Source organism: Grus americana, chromosome 2, assembly GCF_028858705.1.
Source record: "Grus americana isolate bGruAme1 chromosome 2, bGruAme1.mat, whole genome shotgun sequence".
Taxonomy (NCBI): domain Eukaryota; kingdom Metazoa; phylum Chordata; class Aves; order Gruiformes; family Gruidae; genus Grus; species Grus americana.
This window is the reverse complement of record NC_072853.1, coordinates 1,927,978-1,945,431: the sequence shown is the minus strand read 5'-3', so window position 1 is coordinate 1,945,431 and position 17,454 is coordinate 1,927,978. Positions and strand designations below refer to the sequence as shown.

General features: G+C 45.5%; 2 protein-coding genes across 4 annotated transcripts; both read right to left on the bottom strand.

The window, feature by feature from the left end:
* Window positions 1-1,809: 1,809 nt before the first annotated feature.
* LOC129203355 (lymphocyte antigen 6E-like) lies at window positions 1,810-7,683 on the bottom strand. 2 transcript variants are annotated; one of them, XM_054817731.1, is made up of 3 exons: window positions 7,293-7,683; window positions 3,387-3,506; window positions 1,810-2,536 (listed from the first exon to the last, which is right to left on the bottom strand). In XM_054817731.1, exons 1-3 carry the CDS (start codon window positions 7,342-7,344, stop codon window positions 2,328-2,330), a joined length of 381 nt encoding a protein of 126 aa, XP_054673706.1. In that variant the 5' UTR covers window positions 7,345-7,683; the 3' UTR covers window positions 1,810-2,327. The 2 variants fall into 2 exon arrangements, with proteins under 2 accessions (XP_054673706.1, XP_054673707.1); XM_054817732.1 differs by lacking the exon at window positions 7,293-7,683 and adding an exon at window positions 3,753-5,232.
* A 3,162-nt stretch (window positions 7,684-10,845) lies between these two features.
* Window positions 10,846-17,057, bottom strand: LOC129203354 (lymphocyte antigen 6E-like). Of its 2 annotated transcripts, none has more exons than XM_054817729.1 (3): window positions 15,046-17,057; window positions 11,991-12,110; window positions 10,846-11,404 (listed from the first exon to the last, which is right to left on the bottom strand). In XM_054817729.1, the coding sequence occupies exons 1-3, from the start codon at window positions 15,182-15,184 to the stop codon at window positions 11,196-11,198; spliced, it is 468 nt and encodes a 155-aa protein (XP_054673704.1). In that variant the 5' UTR covers window positions 15,185-17,057; the 3' UTR covers window positions 10,846-11,195. The 2 variants fall into 2 exon arrangements, with proteins under 2 accessions (XP_054673704.1, XP_054673705.1); XM_054817730.1 differs by having other exon boundaries at window positions 10,849-11,404; window positions 14,665-17,056.
* Window positions 17,058-17,454: the final 397 nt, after the last annotated feature.

Below are 17,454 nucleotides of genomic sequence, written 5' to 3'. Positions count from 1 at the left end.
TTGGCTCACATGTATGGGCTGTGTTGCTGGGCAGTGGGGAATGCAAAACCTGTGGGATCATGGAGAAACCAGGCAAGAGGGAGGCAGGCTGGGGCCCATGGATGGAGCTGCTCCCTTAGGGATGGACCTCCTGGCTTCCCAGTGCTGTTCATAACTTCTCCATGCAACAGCCATAAGCAGACCATGAAACACTCCCCGGCAGAAGCAGGGTCTACTACCATGTGCTTTCACCCCTTTGCCCACACATTTTTATACCTTCCTTCACATGTCAGGTTCCCTCCCAGCCCAAAACGGAGGCACCTGCCAAGTTCAGGTAGCACAAATCATGACCTGATTTTAAGCCTGGGTGCCAAGAGGAGGTCTGTATTCACACGCGCAGCAGGACAAGACCTGGGTTGGTACTAGCCCCAGCTTGGCCTTTGCCTCTGCCAGCCAGCATTGTCCCTAAGAAGTCCTGAACCTGTGGATAGCAAAGGCTGAAGACTACTTCAAATAGTTCAGTTGTTACCACCTTACTGTCTGGGTGTGGGGCAGAGCATGACCATCCACGGCCACAGACCAGTTCTTTGCTCATTGGAGGTGTTCAAAATGTGTGTGCCACTTGAATATCTCTAAATCTGGTAGGAGGGGAAGAAAAGCGAAGAGAGTAGATTGGACAGAAAAATGGAGCCAGCTCAGCTGTGGGATGGCAGTGCAATAGAAACCATGGGGACAACGGAGAGTCTCGTGGCTAAAGACGGAGTATCCTTGGCCAACCTTGCATTTGCACTGAGGAGAAAAAAATGAGCTGAGGGTCTAGCAAGAATATACAGGTTGGAGGCAGGGTAAAGAAGTTAACAAGGAAGGCTGGGAGAGAAAACAGCCAGGGAGTGCATAGCTGGGGGTTGGATATGGATGGAAGGGTGGACGAGAAGGGATGGGGTGAGCTGGAGCCTTGAGACCACATTTTCTTTGCAAACCTGTTATAAAGATCTGGCTGTTTCTGAGTGTTGCTATTCCTCTGCTCTCAGCAAATACCCGGCAGAGTGAGCAAAGCATGTGGCTGCTCTCCCTGTGCAATGAGTCTATGGAGAGAAAACCAGCTGGGTGAGCTGCGCCCAACTAATTATCCTGGGAGATCTTTGTTGGGGTAATCCTAGTGGAGAGGTGCTTCAGCTCAGGAGAAAGCATTTCACCCTCCTGTGACTCACTTCGGAAGGGTTTGAGTGAGCAAATCCCTCATTCCTAGCTAAGATTATCCACAGGGAAGGTCAGTGCAGGGGGAATGAGTTCCTTCAATTTTAACCCCGATAGGAAACTTGACTAGCAAACATAAAAGATTTATTTTGAAAGTTAATATTTTGTTATAGATGAAGCTGAAATTTCCATGGTAGAAACTGCCTGTCTTTTCTGATGATTTTCCTTTAAGCACCATGCGGGATACTTTTTTCCCCTTTCAAAATAATCCGTAATGCTTATAAAGCAATTTCCACTGGAAGATCTTAAATCAGTTTAAAGAAAACTTAATGCTCAAGATCCCTTCATGTTGGGTCCCGCCTTGTCCCCTCTGTTTGCCTGCTGGAGAGCTCAACAGCCATTTCCTTTCAGCCAGCTGACCCAGAAGAGAAATTGAAAGCAAGTTAAATAGAATACAGTTTACTCTGAAATGAAGTCACAAAATGACACGTCTGCCAATGCAGGAAAAAAAAAAAAACAAACAACAAACAAAATCTGGGGAGACGTTTCCTGGGTTTCCTGAAGTGAATGCAAAGCAATTGCAATATATTTCAGCATTATTTCAATTTGACTTGCAGACTAATGTCTCCGCTTTTGTTGCTGCTAACATGGATGCATCCTGCCACTAGACCCAATGTACCATACCACACAGTCACACAATAGAATAAAATAACAATTTATTGTGCCCAGTTTCTGTTTAACAACTGTAATATTAAAGGCTTCCTCAGAGCAAAATAATACAGGGCATAAAATGGTATAAAGGGAAAAAAGGCACAAGAGAATGGCAGGGACAAAATGAAGTGTGTGTGTGTGGGTAATGCATCGAGTTTTATAAAGGCGAATAGTAGGAGAGATGGTGACCGTATGGTGCCCTTCTGCATGTGCAGGACTCCACGTCATGCCTTTCTCTTCCGAACACCATTTTGAGGTAGGGCTGCGCTCTTACGCACTGTCATCAGAGCACAGAAAGAGCAAAGATACTTGCTGATGGGATGTGACCTTTCAGGTAGGAGAAAGAAGACATCACTCACACTATACGGATGAGAGTTTGATCCCTTGCAATGCAAGGCCAAGCAGCTCCTTTACCAACCCCAACCCCCTCCCCAGCCCCTTTAAAAACCCAGCCGGAGGATGCAGGCGAGACTGGCCAAGACGCCCAGAGCTATCATAGTGAAGCTGGTTTTCACACTGCTGGCACCACTGATGTTGCACAAGGAAGTCTCGCAGCAGCTGGTAGCAACACCGGCTATGCCGATATTCAGGTCAATTGTTGGGCAAAATGCAGAACATTTCTTGGTAATACGCTGGCTACGGTCCTTGCCTGAAGTGGGAGAGAGAGAGAGAAAACAGGAGGAAAAGTCAGGTTTTTTATCTTGTATATTTTTTACAGGCTTCAATGATAGACTGGCTGTGCAATACCCAGTGGGGAATATGTTGTTCTGTACTTAATGCTGTTGGTTTTCCCTCGGGCTTGGTCACATTGCATCATTATTTGTGTATATGTGACCTATGGAGACCATCTCCAGGCCTTATGACTCCTCTGCTGTTTTCAGGGCCAGTTGAGTGCAACCTAGAGCAAGAATTTGGCGATCTTTTCTTTACTATGAGGGTGGTGAGGCACTGGAACAGGTTGCCCAGAGAAGCTGTGGATGCCCCTGGCTCCCTGGCAGTGTTCAAGGCCAGGTTGGATGGGGCTTTGGGCAACCTGGTCTGGTGGAGGGTGTCCCCGCCCATGGCAGGGGGTTGGAACTAGATGGGCTTTGAGGTCCCTTCCAACCCAAACCAGTCTGGGATTCTATGAAGATTGCAAGACATCATCGTCACCATGCCTTGAGACTGCTCCTTCCACAGTACCTGACCCTTTCCAATTCCACTACCTTGTGAGCATGTATTTGAGCTTGGAGATGAGACAAGGGGTGTGTGCAGACAAATTCTCTTTTTTTGAATGCCTCCCTTTCCTGAGTGTGTTTAATCAGCAGTGCAGTATTGTTACGATATATTACAACAGAGACGGGCTATGCTGAGTTCCCACCTGCTGCAAGATTTGCTTTCTCTGGGCTGTGATCCTCCTTTATTCTTCCGCCACACCTCATGGTGGGAGGAAGGGTCTTCAGTCAGCCTGACCTGAACCCCCACTTGTTATCAGAGCCTTAAAAAAGCTTCAGACTTACCAAGTCCCGTGGTAGAATAGGTTGTGAGACAGTACTTCTCATGCTCAGAGCATGTGGTTGTACTGAGACAGTTTATGTTGGAATCTGCATCTTTGCATGTGAAACATATCAAGGAGAAAGCTGCAAAAGAAGCACACAACACCCATCAATCCCCTCTAGAAATATCCATAGGAGCATGAAACTCTTTGTGCTGCTCCAGATGGAGCATCTGCCAAGCTCAGCGGCCACAGGCAGACACCTCCTGGGTGTATGAAACTCAGCCCCAGAAACTGTCCTGGACCCAAATTACTTTAAGCTCAGATTCCTGACACTGATGTGGTTTGCTCATTTAGTAACCCTCAAGGGATGTCCCTTCTGGATACTTACTTGAATCCATTTAAACATCTGGCATCCGCAGTGTGCTTTTGGAAAGATCTCCCCAGTCTATTTCCACCTGCAGCATGGAGCTCTTGTGGTTTCTTTCCAACCTGGCTCCTCCAAGCCCCAGTTGCTGGCCACTAGTTCTTGTATGGAAAGAGACCAGCTGATTCCTGTCCACACTCATCCTCTTCAAGTCATCTGAAGAGTCCTGGCCTACATACCCTTCCTCAGACCACACACACCAAGAGTGAACTATTTTAAAAATTTTTTCAAACACAAAAAGGGAGAGACACACCTGAGAGTAACTTCTTTTTTTTTGCTGCATGCCCCCCCAACATATCTCAAATTAGGGACAAGCGACCTAGATCTGTGCTTGCTGGGAAGATGGATGCTTGAGTTTGGCTGATTCATTTTCAGACCATTCTTGGGCAATCCTGGACCTGTAGAAGACAGGGCTCTACAAACCACCCCCTTGGCTGCAGCAGACTCCTTTTTACAGCCGTCTGTGGGCAATGACTGCCTAACACTACAAAATGTGGACATCTGTAAGACCGTGCGTCTGCAAAGCGCTGCGCTAATATGAATGAATGAAAACAGCTTGCACTCAAGTAAGCTAAAGCAGTCATTCATAGCAAAGGGATCCTTGGGGAAGGTTTCTTTCCATGATAAGGGGAATATCCTGCTCATCTGTTTATCTGGAGCAAACACTCCGGCAATAATGTCACCCTTAGACTTATTCTCATTTCCAGGATATCCCTATCTATGGCCAGTTAATACCCGTCTCATTCTTGTACCAACACTCTCCTTTAGCTTTGCCTTCCTTGCTCTTCATCTCCCTCACTCTTCTTCTTTACCCAAGCTTCTTTGCCCTTGTTAGTGCCTTTGCCAGCAATGTCTCAACCTCACTGCTGCCCTTGTTTGACCTTAGACAAGTTCATCTTGCCTAAACAGGCTCTCTGCTCCCTAGTGTCCTACTAGCCGAGACCTGGCCCCAGCTCAGACCGTGACCCCGGTGACCTGGCTCACTGTATTTCATAAGCCACAAAAATGCCTTTTAGGACACTATTCGTCCTTCTCTGTCTCTGTAGGAACTGCCTTCTCTCCCCCACTTCAGCTAACAGCCCCTTCTCCCTTTCCATGGCCACCCAGCACTGACCTTCACTTTCCTCTTGTGGTCTGTAGTCCTCACGGTTCCTACTCTCCCTCTGTTGTCTCCCATTGAAGAGCAGCTAGCAGAGGACACAGAGTCTGGGCAACTGGGCTTGCAGTGACTTAGATCTCATCTCCCTCACCATGCTCAACACCATTATGATTTTAAAAGAGCCTCAAATGTGGCACCCAGCTCGCTCCAACTTGATACCAAGACTATTGCAATTTGCTTCCTACTTTGGTCATGGTCATTTCCATCTCCAGACCCTCTTGGCTGTCCTGCCAGGCTCGCTCTTGCATTCAGTATTCTCCTGACACTGCAGGCTACATTTTTTTTTTTTTTTCCCAAGTCTGGGACCCTCCTTTAGACCATCTGCACTCAAAGTGGTGTGGCTACATTCTCTTTTCTTGTGCAAACTTCAGATAGGCACATTTCTTCTCCACCCCACTGGGAACCACCCTTTCATCCCAGAATAACCATACACTAGAGCAGAGTCCCCAAACTGGGTTTTCCAGACATGTAACCCATTTTATTCTTTAATTAACACAACTGGGTTTTCCAGTCATGTAACTCATTTTATTCCTTAATTAATGCAGCTTCTTTAATCAAGATCATTCCAAGAAAAACTTCCTGAATCTACGCAGGAAAGAGTGGAGCTTATTGCATGCCCAAGTCCTGTTTCATCCCAACCTCCCAAAGCTGCTAATTTCAGAGTCTAGTTGCCCTGAGACCCTTCTAGCCAGGGGAGAGGGCAAGCACCTTTCAGGGGTGATTTTTCCAACCTCTTTTTTTGCTCGGAGGTTTGTCTCTCACTCACATTTACTACAGAGGACTCTTGGAGGTACGTGGGCTCCTAACTGAGTGGCTCAGTTAAGACCCTGAAGTCAGGTGGGATAATTTTGATCCTCTGTCCTGGTAAGAACAACAATTGTTCATGCTACTGAAAACCAATTCTGATTTTATTGTGTCTGTTGAGGTATCTGTTGCAATGAGGGCTGAGCGGGGAAGGGAACAATATTTCTTTAGATGCAAACCTGGGGTTAAACCAGGCTGTGAGGGTTAAACCAGGAGGCTGAGACCTCCTTTGGAGGTCTCCCATCTGTGCCTAGCAAGATGTCTGCTCTAACACAAAAATAACATTCCTCAAGGAAGATTTTTCACGTGAATAATTCGAGACACCTAGGTAAACAACTTACACGTGTAAAGCATTAGCAAATTCAAGTACCGGTGGAAGCAGGATTTACACCATTAAAATCAGTCAGGTTCAGGATTAATTGGAACAGCAACCAGCCTTCTGGCTAGATTACACAGTGAAGCAGTGCTGCGTATGTGTTAATTTTCACCAACTCCTTTGATAAGTTTGCTGTCTCATTACGTGACATCTTTAAAAAAATGTGATTACAGTTGATAAGCTGCAGGAAAGGAACATTTTATTGCCCTCAACTTTCTCAAGTTGAGCACAATGATTTAGCACATGCCAAGTTTAAAGCCTGTGAAGTCCCACAGTAAGAACATTTACAGCCTCAAATTAAGTGTGAGCCTAAATGCTCTGCTAGACCAGGACCAGAATGGCCAGTAATTTGCAGGTAAAGCCCTACAGCAGAAACTGAGAAAGATTCAGTTTGCGATAAGCAAAAGCCCCCCAAGCTGAGGAAATCAACTGTTCCCCTGGAATAGCAGAGCATCTTCCAGAGGCACAGGCAGTGGTCCTTGGCAGAGCCCAGCCAGGCAGAGTTAAAGTTCAGGTTCCCACTGCATCCTTCCCCCCCCAGAAATAAACCATCCGGTTATCAGAATAAGAATGGGACTCTGCATCACCATCCCAGACCTGGGATCAACATTGGCAAAGTTGCACATCAAAGCAACAAGCCGCAAGAAAGAAATGGGAGCCAGAATTGCATCTTCTTGTGGCATGACCGTCTCTACCAATTTAGGTAATGATGATTTGTAACTGCAACCAATAAACAAGCAAGCAAAAACAAAAAAAAAAAAAAATCAGGCTGTAGTTAGTTATATGTCACATTTGCAGCTTTATTGTATATATTGCCCTTTGCCTGTCCAGTTCTGTACATCCCTCAACGACTCCCCCTTCTCACAGAGCTGCACCAAGGGCTCTGAGCTGCCTACACTGAGCCTCTCCAAGGGCTGGGCTGGGACTACACGAATCAGGTGAGGTGGGTATCTCATCCCCCACTTCAGCTTCTCAGCATCCTTCCAGCTTCTGGTGGGGATACATCCCCTGGTTTTTTATCCTGAGGACTGGAATATTCTCTAGAGCCTAATGACCCTTCAGCTTTACCATTCGTGTTGCAAAATCCCCTTGTCATCCTGCAATATCAAAGACATGCCCCAACTCTGAGGGTCTTGCTAGTGCAAAGTGATCCTTGGAGACTCACCACTCTCCGTGCACAAGGCTATGACGAGCAGGACAAGAAGAGAAGTCTTCATCCTTTATAGGTCTTGCAGCCTCCAAAACAAGCAGGACTCACCCAGGGCAGGTTTTATACCTCTGCTGTGTTTGCTTTGCTGCTAGGATAATAACTATAGGGTTGCTGTGTCAGATGGTGGGTAATTAAGAATAACATGTCAGTGCTTATATGTGAAAGTATGCTTAGCTGGAACTCTAAATGGGCGTGTGTTCTCCCCCCACTTCTTTTCCTAGTTGTTTCACAATGCAGCTTGTTGGTTTGGTGTGAAGTATGCAACAGTTTCTAATTCTGGATAAGTGGAGGAAAAGCAAAACACAAAAACAAAACAGTGTCCATTTGAGAAGAGGAATTTTTTTTTTTTTTTTTTTCTTTTCTCCAGGCCAGCTTGGGTCTGAGAGCAGGCTGCATGCTTGAAGATCCTGTCCTCACACACTGTTTTAGTGCATATGGAAACTGATTGAATTTGAAATTGAAATTGGGATTGAAACTTCTACAAAATGTCTCCCAGGATTGTCAATGCAGCTAGATCAGAAGAGCGCTATCCTTCCACTGCGTTTCATAGGGGACCAGACATCATTTTCTGTGGGCTTTTTTAAGACTGCAGTTCGAAATCATAAATGTTTCTGTTCAAAAATTGGATATTTTATATGAGGGAAAATGTTATCTTATTAGAAAATAAATTCCACTGGGCAATGAAAATGGCCACTTAAATTAAAAAATAGAAATAACACCCACCCCCATCACATTGAACAAGCTGTGAATTTTTTCACAAATTACAAAAAATAAATGTCAGGGAGAAAAAAACAAACCAGTTAAAGCATGGAGAATGAGGAATTGCCTGATCAAGGATCTCAACTCATTAAGTCTTGAGAAAAAAAATATAATTATATCCAGCCAAAATTACGTGAAATGCCAAATAGGAGTACTCCACTGGGTTTCCATACGGTGCTCTTTATTCCTCCTTTTTTATCATGTTTCATACTATCTCCCCGTATAAAATCAGAATCTTTCCCATCTTCTGATTGCTGCTGCCTTTTCCTCCCACCGTTGTCTTTCTGCCATCTCGTCATGGGGATGGAGGCAGAGTCCCAGAAATGGTCCAGCTGGATCCCTTTCACGTGACATCCAGAGCTGCGGGAGCAACCTGCGTGCCCCAAGCCTCTGCCAGCGACTCTGCCCCTTGCTGCTCTCCATCTGTTTCATTTCCCTTTTTTCTTAGTCTCAAAGTAGTTCAGATTTCCATCTCCCATTAAATATTTGGGCTTCCAGTATAACCCACCTACAGTCATCATCTCACCAAAAAAAGACGTGCCCAGTTCTTGAGGTGATGTAACTCTTTCCAGCACCTCTAAATTGAACGTATAAATATTGTTAGTATGGAGACCTGCGTGACTAAGGTGAGGAAATTTCTGCTTTCTCAATAGGTAGAGCATGAAACTCAGTTGGAACAGAGGTGGTAATTAACCAACAAAGCTCAAAGGAGGGGCGTTGTTTGGCTTCATAAGGCCAATGCCTTTGTAAGGCACCAGGCAGGAGGAAAACAGAAGCTGTCACCTTCCGTGCCAGGCAGTGCAACCCTCCCTTCTGAAATATTTTATTCTTCCCAATCCAGGAGGGATTTGAAGTGTCTTTCTTGGTAAATCAACTTCTATTACTGACTATTGGAGGTAAGAGCAGAAAAGGGGTCTCTAGTCACAAGGCGATGCCATTCTGCAGCCCGTACATTGCGCTGCAGAGGCAGCCCACATTCAGATTTATTTCAGCCAACAGCATCCATTAACAGGTACAGAAATAGAAGCTCAGCTAGGCACTTTTTTTTTTTTTCCTCTCCCTTGCAGTCTCATCCAAGCAAAAACTAAAATATCTCTTGTCTCCCACAAGCTGCTGAGATTTCGAGATGGCAAGGCTGTATTTCTTAAAGGAGTTATTGCAGGATTTCTGACAGCCAAGATTTTCCATTAGATGGTCCTGCACTCTTCCAACTGGTCCCATATGTCCCTCTGATATTAATGTTACCTTCATCCCTCACCAGCGCTGGGTGAGAGAGATTGAAAACAACCCGTGGGGGTAGAAAAGACACAGATGATCAGGGCACCAGAGGGGCCAAGGCAAAGGAGAAGATAATATCACAGTTTACGACTGATACGAAGTTATGAACTTCAAGAAGATTTTGGAAAGAGTAGCAGGGGATTTAAGTGGGGGTGGAGGATGGGGCGGAAAGACTTATTTCCCTTGACAGAGTTGCTGAGTGGAGAAGGAAGGAGAGTGTTTCGTTCATCTTGTTCTAAACCTAGTTGAAATGGTCATGTGAGAAGGACAAACTTTTTTTTTTTTTTGTGAAAAGATGTAGTTTTCATGAAACAAAAGCTGAAATTTAAAAGTAACTGTGAAACTCAGGTATTTTTACTAAATGTGGATTTTTAAGCTGGCCAAAAGCTTTGAGAATCATTTCAGAAATTATTGCAATTAACATATAGGAAAAGTGATGGGGAGAGTGGTTAAAAAGAAGTGAAAAAACCCCACAAGTTTCTGTTGGTCCCTCAGCACAGAAACGCTACAACACAACCATTCTTCAGTTAGCCCATCTCGTATTTAAACACACACCAGAACACCGTCCTCGCCCAGAAATTAGATCTTTACGGGATGACTAAACGTAATCCCATCTTCACAGCCTTCGACCAGCGCTGCAGTTTCTCCCCGTCGCACAGAAACACATGCACTTTGCAGCCTGTCTTGAGCTCTGGTGGAGCAGGACTCCCCTCAAATCCATCTGGGCTACAAACATGAGGGCTTTTTTCCAGGTGCCACTTCTATACAAGCCCTCCCGAAACACAGTGCTGCACTTGTAAGCTGCTCAGCCAGGAATTCTGCACGGTCCAGCTCCAAGAGCGCATGTGTTTTGCCCGTCTTAGCTATAGCTTTGTTCCTCCAAGAGCTTCAGAGGACCTCCAACCCATTTCCTCCATCCCCAACCCTGGAAATGCAGCAGGAAAGGGAAAGAGCAGAGACGTCCCCACCAGATCAGACACCCATCGCCTCTGCCAGGCTCCTTCTTCCCATTTCCCCTGTCCCTGCAGGGAAGTCATGAGCAATCACTCAGACAACGGCATCTTCTCCAAGCAGGCACGGAGGGTCCCCTTTCTATGAGGACAGGTTCCAGGAGCACCATCCTCATCTTGGACATCTCCAGCATCTTGATGTGGCGCCTTTACCTATTTTAAAAGCTGAAACCAACAAACCGGCAGAGATCACACGAGAACTTTGCAGCATAGCCAGAAGCACAGCCAATACCTGCCAGACCCCCAGTCCTGTGCGTTAGCAGTTACAAAACAATTCTCCCTGTTGCTTGTGATGGGAACAACACAAATATCTTTGACCTTTCCAGATTGACACCTTCATTCGTTAGCGCTGAGTGATCAGGCAGATCATCTGGCTGGTGCTGGATGCATCTGAGTCAATTGAAAAAGGCAACCAGGAGAAGACTCCCAGGTGCTAAAAAGAAGAATTCAATGTGAAGCAGAGATTCAGACTGCAGCCCTTTCTGGCAGGGCTGTTTTCTCAGGCTGATCTTAGTGTGGGTATAGCAAACACACTCTAGAATATCATAAATCTTTATTTTGTCTGACAGTTGTCACACACATGCTATCAAAAGAGCTTTCCCCAGGGAAAATTAGTACAAAACAGCAAATGATACAGGGGAAAAAATAGGAGCTACACTGCCATGCCATTTTGTGGGTGGGATCTGAAGCAATGTCTTGGAAGAAACAGGGTAGCATAGACCCTGTTAGAGACACTTGACAGAGCATGTTGGTTTCTTAGTTGGGGAATACCTTGTAGGTTCTTGGTTGTCACATCTTCTCCCACCCCTCATCACAATCCTGCCCTGATGACACAGATCAAACTGGCCATAATTCCCAGGAACATCACGGCGTAGCTGATTTTTATGCTGTTGGCACCACTGAAATTGCACAGGGAGGTACTACAGCATTTGGTGGAATAAGCCGCCACACCGAAGTTCACGTTCGTCTCAGGACAGTCTGCAGAACATTTCTTGGTGATGCGGTGTCCCACGTCATTTCCTGGATGGAGAATAGACAAGAAAGGAGAGCTGTGATTTAAGATTCTTCTGCAAGAGCTGACCAGAGGAGGATAGGAGGAGGTATATTGCTCTATGCTTAATTTGCATTGCAGCAGTAACAGCTATCAGCAGATTTGGTGAGTGCTGGGTGAGTATCCACACAACCTGGATCAAATGCATGACACTAAAAAGCCATTGAAAGAAATCCACACCATGCTTCCTGTAGAACAGCGAAAAATCACTGCCAATGCATTTTTGGTTTCTAAAACCACATAACTTACATCCAACCCCTTCCATCCTCCATCACAAAGCATGTGTGTGAGCTCTTGCATCAAGCAGCAGGGTCTGCTCGTGAAAATCTGTGTGCTCCAACCAGCCCTGCAACAAGGTGGTGAGGAACATACCCCAGGTGCTGGATCACAGGGCACTGCAGAGGGATTCACACGTTATATTTTGTGATCCTTAAACATCAGTGATCAACAACTACTGCCCTCAAAAAACTATTGCTCATGAGTGTCTCTGGGGAAAAAAAAGAAAGAAAAAGGCAAAAAAAAAACCCCTCTCCTTGATGTGTTGCTGGTACTCACCTAACCCAGCAGAGCTGTATGTGGTTATACAGTATTTCTCATGGTCTTCACACTTGTAGGTTTTAAGACAGTTCCAGTTGGAGTGCTCATTGTCGCACGTGTAGCAAAACAGCGAGGAAACTGGAAAGAGTGCATATGACACACATTAGTGGTTTCCAGCAATGCCCTCCTGGGAAGAAAGCGTCAAAAGCCATGTCCCTTCATGGAAAATAGCAGGTGAAAAGTATGTTACAAACAAGTCTTCATGACAAGTGAAATAAGATGTTGGTTTTGATTAATGAGGCTGAAAAGGCAAACAAGCAGAACAGAACAAGTTTTCTTTCTTTACTTGAGGTTTTCAGTGATTAATCCTGAAAAACAGATTTTTTTTCAGTCTGAGCAGCCCTCTCAGGTGACCTTTCTTTCTCCCCAGGGTCAGCATTGGCCTGGTTGACAGCCAACCTGCAAAAGCAGAGCTCACGATCTGCCCAGCTGGGTCTAGTCTAGTTCTGGCAAGGAGAGGATGAACTGGCACTGTTCTCAGGTGAGAGCTTAGGTTTTTTTAGCATTTTCAGACTGCATCTGCAAAACACTCTATAGACATGAATTAATTAAAGCCTATGACACCCCTGTGTGTTAAATTACTGAGCACAGACCCATATTAAAGGGAGTTCCCTGGGAGAGGTTGATCTGGACAATGGAGAGATTATTTCTACCAGCGCCTGGAACAACATGTTCTCACTGATATTATTAGCAGGGCTGAGCCAGGTCTATTACAAAGTTAGGAGGAGGTAGGATATGTATTTCTGAACAAATCTGAAGTAAATTGAGTCAAACTCCCAGGAAGCCTAGCTGGCCATGCTAGAAACACAGGCACGTTGCCATCTCGTTCCCTGGAGGTGGATTCACAGTTGATGGAATCTGTTTCCCTCCTGTTCAGAGTCCCATGAAACGCTCCTCATTTCTGAGCAGGGGTGGCAGAGGCAGTTGAGCTGCTCTCGGGACAGCTTGCTCCATTGCCACCAGTGGTGGAGAGCTCCTGGTTGAAGGTGACCAAATTGCAAATCAAGGCAGGGGTCCTCCATTAGGCTGAAACATCCCTGGTTCAGTTCCTCCTGGCTTTCTCAATGCAGGGAGGTTCTTATTTCTGCTCAGAATAGCCCCTTTCAATTGAATTTGAACCTGTTTTTCACAAGAAAACTCCTCCCAGGGACTCTCCAAAGCCCAGCTGCTCAGCTGATTCAAATTCATCTCTGAAGTTGAACCTGCCCATGGCGCTTGGTTAGATAATTCCAGAAGCAGTTTTAAAAGAGAATTAAAAGCCATTTTAGGCCATTTTAACTACTCTAGGTAGGAGAAGAAAAAGATCTCCCCTCTGTGATGTGGGGAGCTCAGGTGCCTTGGGTACAACTCTGGAGCCAGCTCTGGGTGCCTCACCGTGTAACTGTTCATCTTGCTCTAAAACCTACCCAGATGGTCTTTTCTAATGCCAGGTGTTGCAAGCACAGGTGTTCTCCATAACAGCAGATAAAATCATCCCTGTTGCATCCTGGTTTTAACTTCTCTTTAGCCTACTATTCAGCGCTTGCTGTTTCTCCATCAGTTGGATAAAGTTAAGACTCTCACCTCTCCTCTGGAGATCCCCCAACATGAGCTGTGGGCTACCCTCCTTTTGCAGACCATGCCAGAGCAATCCAAAACATGGCACCTAGCAAGTGTTGTTGCATTTCACAGACCCTGTAGCTCTCTCTCATCTGCTTTTCTGCCAAATGTCACAAAGGCGTTCAGACCACTTCCTGCTGCAGATGGAGCCGAGCACGTGCGCGAAAGCAACTGAAATGCTCTTGTGTTCACTGACTGATGCAAGGAAAATCCCTCCCAGTCAGGAAACAATAACATCTTAAATCATTATAGCTGTTATAAAGCCTTGCCTGCTCCTGGCCTCCACCCTCCATTAGTTCTAGTTTTGCAAATGCAGCCAGAAATAGCCTTAACGGTGCAAAAAGGCTTGCAGTACTCCTCGGGATTGCAAATACATGCACAGAGCCAATGTTTCCAACTGGATGTTTCTCCACAATTATCTAGTTATATCTGCAACCTCCTTTTGACAGAGGACAAGCACAAAGCATTGCGGATCCCATTATAAACACACTCACAGACATTTAAAAAAGCTCTTCAAACCTATGAGCAAAGAGCTCTTAGGCTTTCAAATATCTGCCAGCAACCTAGTTTCTTAATTGTAATGTCATTGTGGGAAATAAAGTGAAATGCTGACAGAAGATGCGGTGTCAACGCCAGCTCTGTTACCTTTATCAACAACTCCTGAAGTTTCATTCAGGAACAAAAATAAAACCGAAAGGCAAAACTGTGAGCCCAGCTTAATTCCTATTAGCATTTCTCAGTTCACACGTCTGTCTTCAGATGTGAGTGGTCAGAGCTTGTTACTTGAGGGTGTGAGAAACCAGAGCAGTGAGCTCATCTTCTTTGGGCTATGGACATCTCGGCAGAACTCACCCAAAATCTAAGACTCAACCACACTAAATATTGCTTGATGCAGCTGATGCCAAAGAAAAACTGCAATACCAAGATTCAACCAATTGCAAAAAGAGTTGTCAAATCTTCTTGTCCCTGCATTATCTCTATTTTTTTTTTTCCCTGAAATATTCATCCTCTCCCAGCCTCCATATCTCCTTACCTTGCTCAGCACACAGGACTGCCACCAGCAGGACAATCAGAAAAGCCTTCATGATCGTCGTGCCCTCAGAGACTGAACAATGTGGCAAGGTGCACCACGGGAAGGTTTTATACTGGGACTGCGTTTACTTTGACTTCCTTTGATTACAGTAATTTGAGGTTTGGGGAGTGACAGCACATAAGATGTGATCAGTGATGGGTGTGTTTGTGCGTAGGAATTTATTACGAGGCTCCAGGTAGCAATTTCTTTTATATCTCATTCAGATCCAATCTTTTTTTTTTTTTTTTTTTTTTCCCCCCAAGGTCTACTCCTGCTGACCATGTCTGCATTGCTAATTTGGGGAACAATTTATCTGACTCAAACACAGGAGTCTTTTCTTACTCTGTTGGGCTGAACTGTGCAAAACTTGGAGCAAAGCAGAGGCAGCTGTGCTTGTCCGGGGTGGCTCATCGTTTGCAAGATCATAGCTGTCACCTGGCATCCTCCATCCTTTCTGTCTGCCATGATATGAGAGCTTCATATCTGTGGGAAGTGGGAGAGGAGGCAAAAAAGAGGATTTTCGCTGGATTGTCTGCAGTCATTCAGAATGACCTCACTTGTACTAAGAAAAGTGCTTTAAGCAGAAAACCAGCTTGTATCATCCCTGCAGTGACACTATTTGTGCCTGGAGACTGTCACTCAGCGGCTCCCATGGGCCAGGCGGGGATGGGATCTGATGCTTTTGTTTTGCTCTCCTTCTCTGTCCTCCAGAAGCATCCAAGGTTTCCAAGCGATGATGTTTGTTGCTACCTGTAGACCAACTCTGGACTCTGTCAGGTTTTTCCAGTCTCTCATGACCTTTCCAGTCCTTCCAGGTTCCCCCTTTCTGCTCCCACAACCGCTTTGCCACCTCTTGCCAAATGACTGAGGATGCAGCAGAGACAGAAAGTGCGTGGAAACGGCTGCAGGAGTTAAACTATGAGTGGGAGTGAAAATTACTGAGAAATGAAACAAGTCCTGGTCAAGAAGACATCTCAGCAGACCAGGACCCTTTGTCTTTAGAGAGAGAAATGACCATGGGTAGTTCAGAGTCAAGGTTTGTAAGGTCACAAATGATGTGGAAACAGAATAAACAACATCCAATTGCTCTTGCTTTTCCCCAAATTTCTCCCCAAGGACCTGGTTCATAGGCTCTTCCTCTGATCACCTGTCTGTAAGATCCTGGGCAGATGTCCCCATGCTCAACCTCTGTGACAAGTCTTCTGCTTCCAGTCATTCTTCCTTTGCCCAGTTCTTCCTTTTCTACAGCAGCTTTGGCCCCCAACGATTTCTGTCTGTGCCTGTGCCCAGAGCAGGGTGGACAGGATGAGCATCCAGTTTTCAAAGTCTTCCACTGTGTTCCCTGGATTTGCCCTGACCTTGAGCATGAATCTTTAATTACCTCCTCTTTTAACAAGGATGCGAGAGACCCACGTGACAGCTAATGTAGCAACGACACTTCGGAAATAATCTGTGAAAAAGCCACACTCGCTGAACGAGACTTTGTATAAATTCATGCATGAATGACATCAGACAGGAAATGTGATCTGCTAGAGCATGGGGGTTTCCCATCCCGCTCAGGGGGTTAGGGTGAGGTTAACTTTTTATTTCTCTGCACGGTAATCAGGGAGTAACGACAATTACTCTAGAGGTTCAAACAAATCACAAATTTACTTAAAACTCAGCGGAACTACAAAAGAGAGAGGCTTGGCAAAAGGTATAACAATACTCAAAACTTAGCAGAACTGTGAAAGGTAATGGTTTAGCAAAACTTATCATAGAATCAGAGAATCACAAAATGGTTAGGGTTGGAAGGGACCTTAAAGATCATCTAGTTCCAACCCCCCTGCTGCGGGCAGGGATGCAAACTTGTGACAATATTACCCTAATGTGCCAAAAATTAAGTTAGAGACAAAGAGAGGAAAAGAAAGAGAGAAAGAAAGAGAGAGAAAAGAGAAAAGATATCACCACCCTTGGATCCAGCAATGTTCTCTGCTCGTAGTTGTAGTCTTCAGGTGGTGGGCGCGCGCCGAAAACTTATGTTTCCCCTTTTTATAACCCAATGTGCTCACCCCATAGGCGGGGGTCTGTCATCACTGCGCAGGTTCAGTATGTGCTCAGCAATGTTCAGAAATGTTCTGGAAATGAGTTGGTGGGTTGTGGGGGTCCTGGGGGTCTCACTGCCCTGCCCCCACCCTTCAGGGCTGACCAAGTGAGTGGTGATCCGTCACAGGCACATGGTGCACAGGGCACAGATGGTCATTGTTTACGTGTTTCAGGAATAGAGGAGTGGTCTCACAAGACATTATCCTGCCTCCGCAGGCTCCATTCTTGGTCAACACTCCCTGGTCATCATCAGCCCATCCCTGTCCATGTCAAGATGGGTGTTTGCGACATCCACTTGTTATCAGGGCCTTACAGGGGGGAAATAGTTGGCATTAGTCCATGTGGGTTTTTTACGTATAATAGCCAGGCTTCTCTCAGCCAGCTGGAGAAATGGAAACCAAAACTTCATTCCCTTCCATCCACATCACAAATCCAAACATGAAACGGAATTATTGCACTGAATTCAGTTCATCTTGGAGCCAACCGAGCAGAAAAATGCAGCTCCTCAGCAGGAGGAAGGGAGCAATGCATGAACACAGCAACACAATAAGAAAGAAGAAAGGCTTTGAAATTAAAACAAATAAATGAACAGTAAATAAATGACACTGTTAAAGCAAAGTGCAGCTGAATAGAGAATCTGCAAGTGAGAAATGAGCTATAGGAAGT

What these genes read in the sequence shown, in the direction of transcription:
- LOC129203355 (XM_054817731.1), bottom strand. Translation starts at nt 7,344, where the DNA reads ATGAAGACTTCTCTTCTTGTCCTGCTCGTCATAGCCTTGTGCACGGAG. An exon ending in AGCCTTGTGCACGGAGAGTG is followed by an intron (nt 3,507 to 7,292) that starts GTGAGTCTCCAA and finishes CTTCTTTTGCAG; the next exon opens with CTTTCTCCTTGATATGTTTC. An exon ending in CTATTCTACCACGGGACTTG is followed by an intron (nt 2,537 to 3,386) that starts GTAAGTCTGAAG and finishes CTCCCACTTCAG; the next exon opens with GCAAGGACCGTAGCCAGCGT.
- LOC129203354 (XM_054817729.1), bottom strand. Translation starts at nt 15,184, where the DNA reads ATGAAGCTCTCATATCATGGCAGACAGAAAGGATGGAGGATGCCAGGT. An exon ending in GCACAGTTCAGCCCAACAGA is followed by an intron (nt 12,111 to 15,045) that starts GTAAGAAAAGAC and finishes CACTCTTTCCAG; the next exon opens with TTTCCTCGCTGTTTTGCTAC. An exon ending in ATACAGCTCTGCTGGGTTAG is followed by an intron (nt 11,405 to 11,990) that starts GTGAGTACCAGC and finishes TTCTCCATCCAG; the next exon opens with GAAATGACGTGGGACACCGC.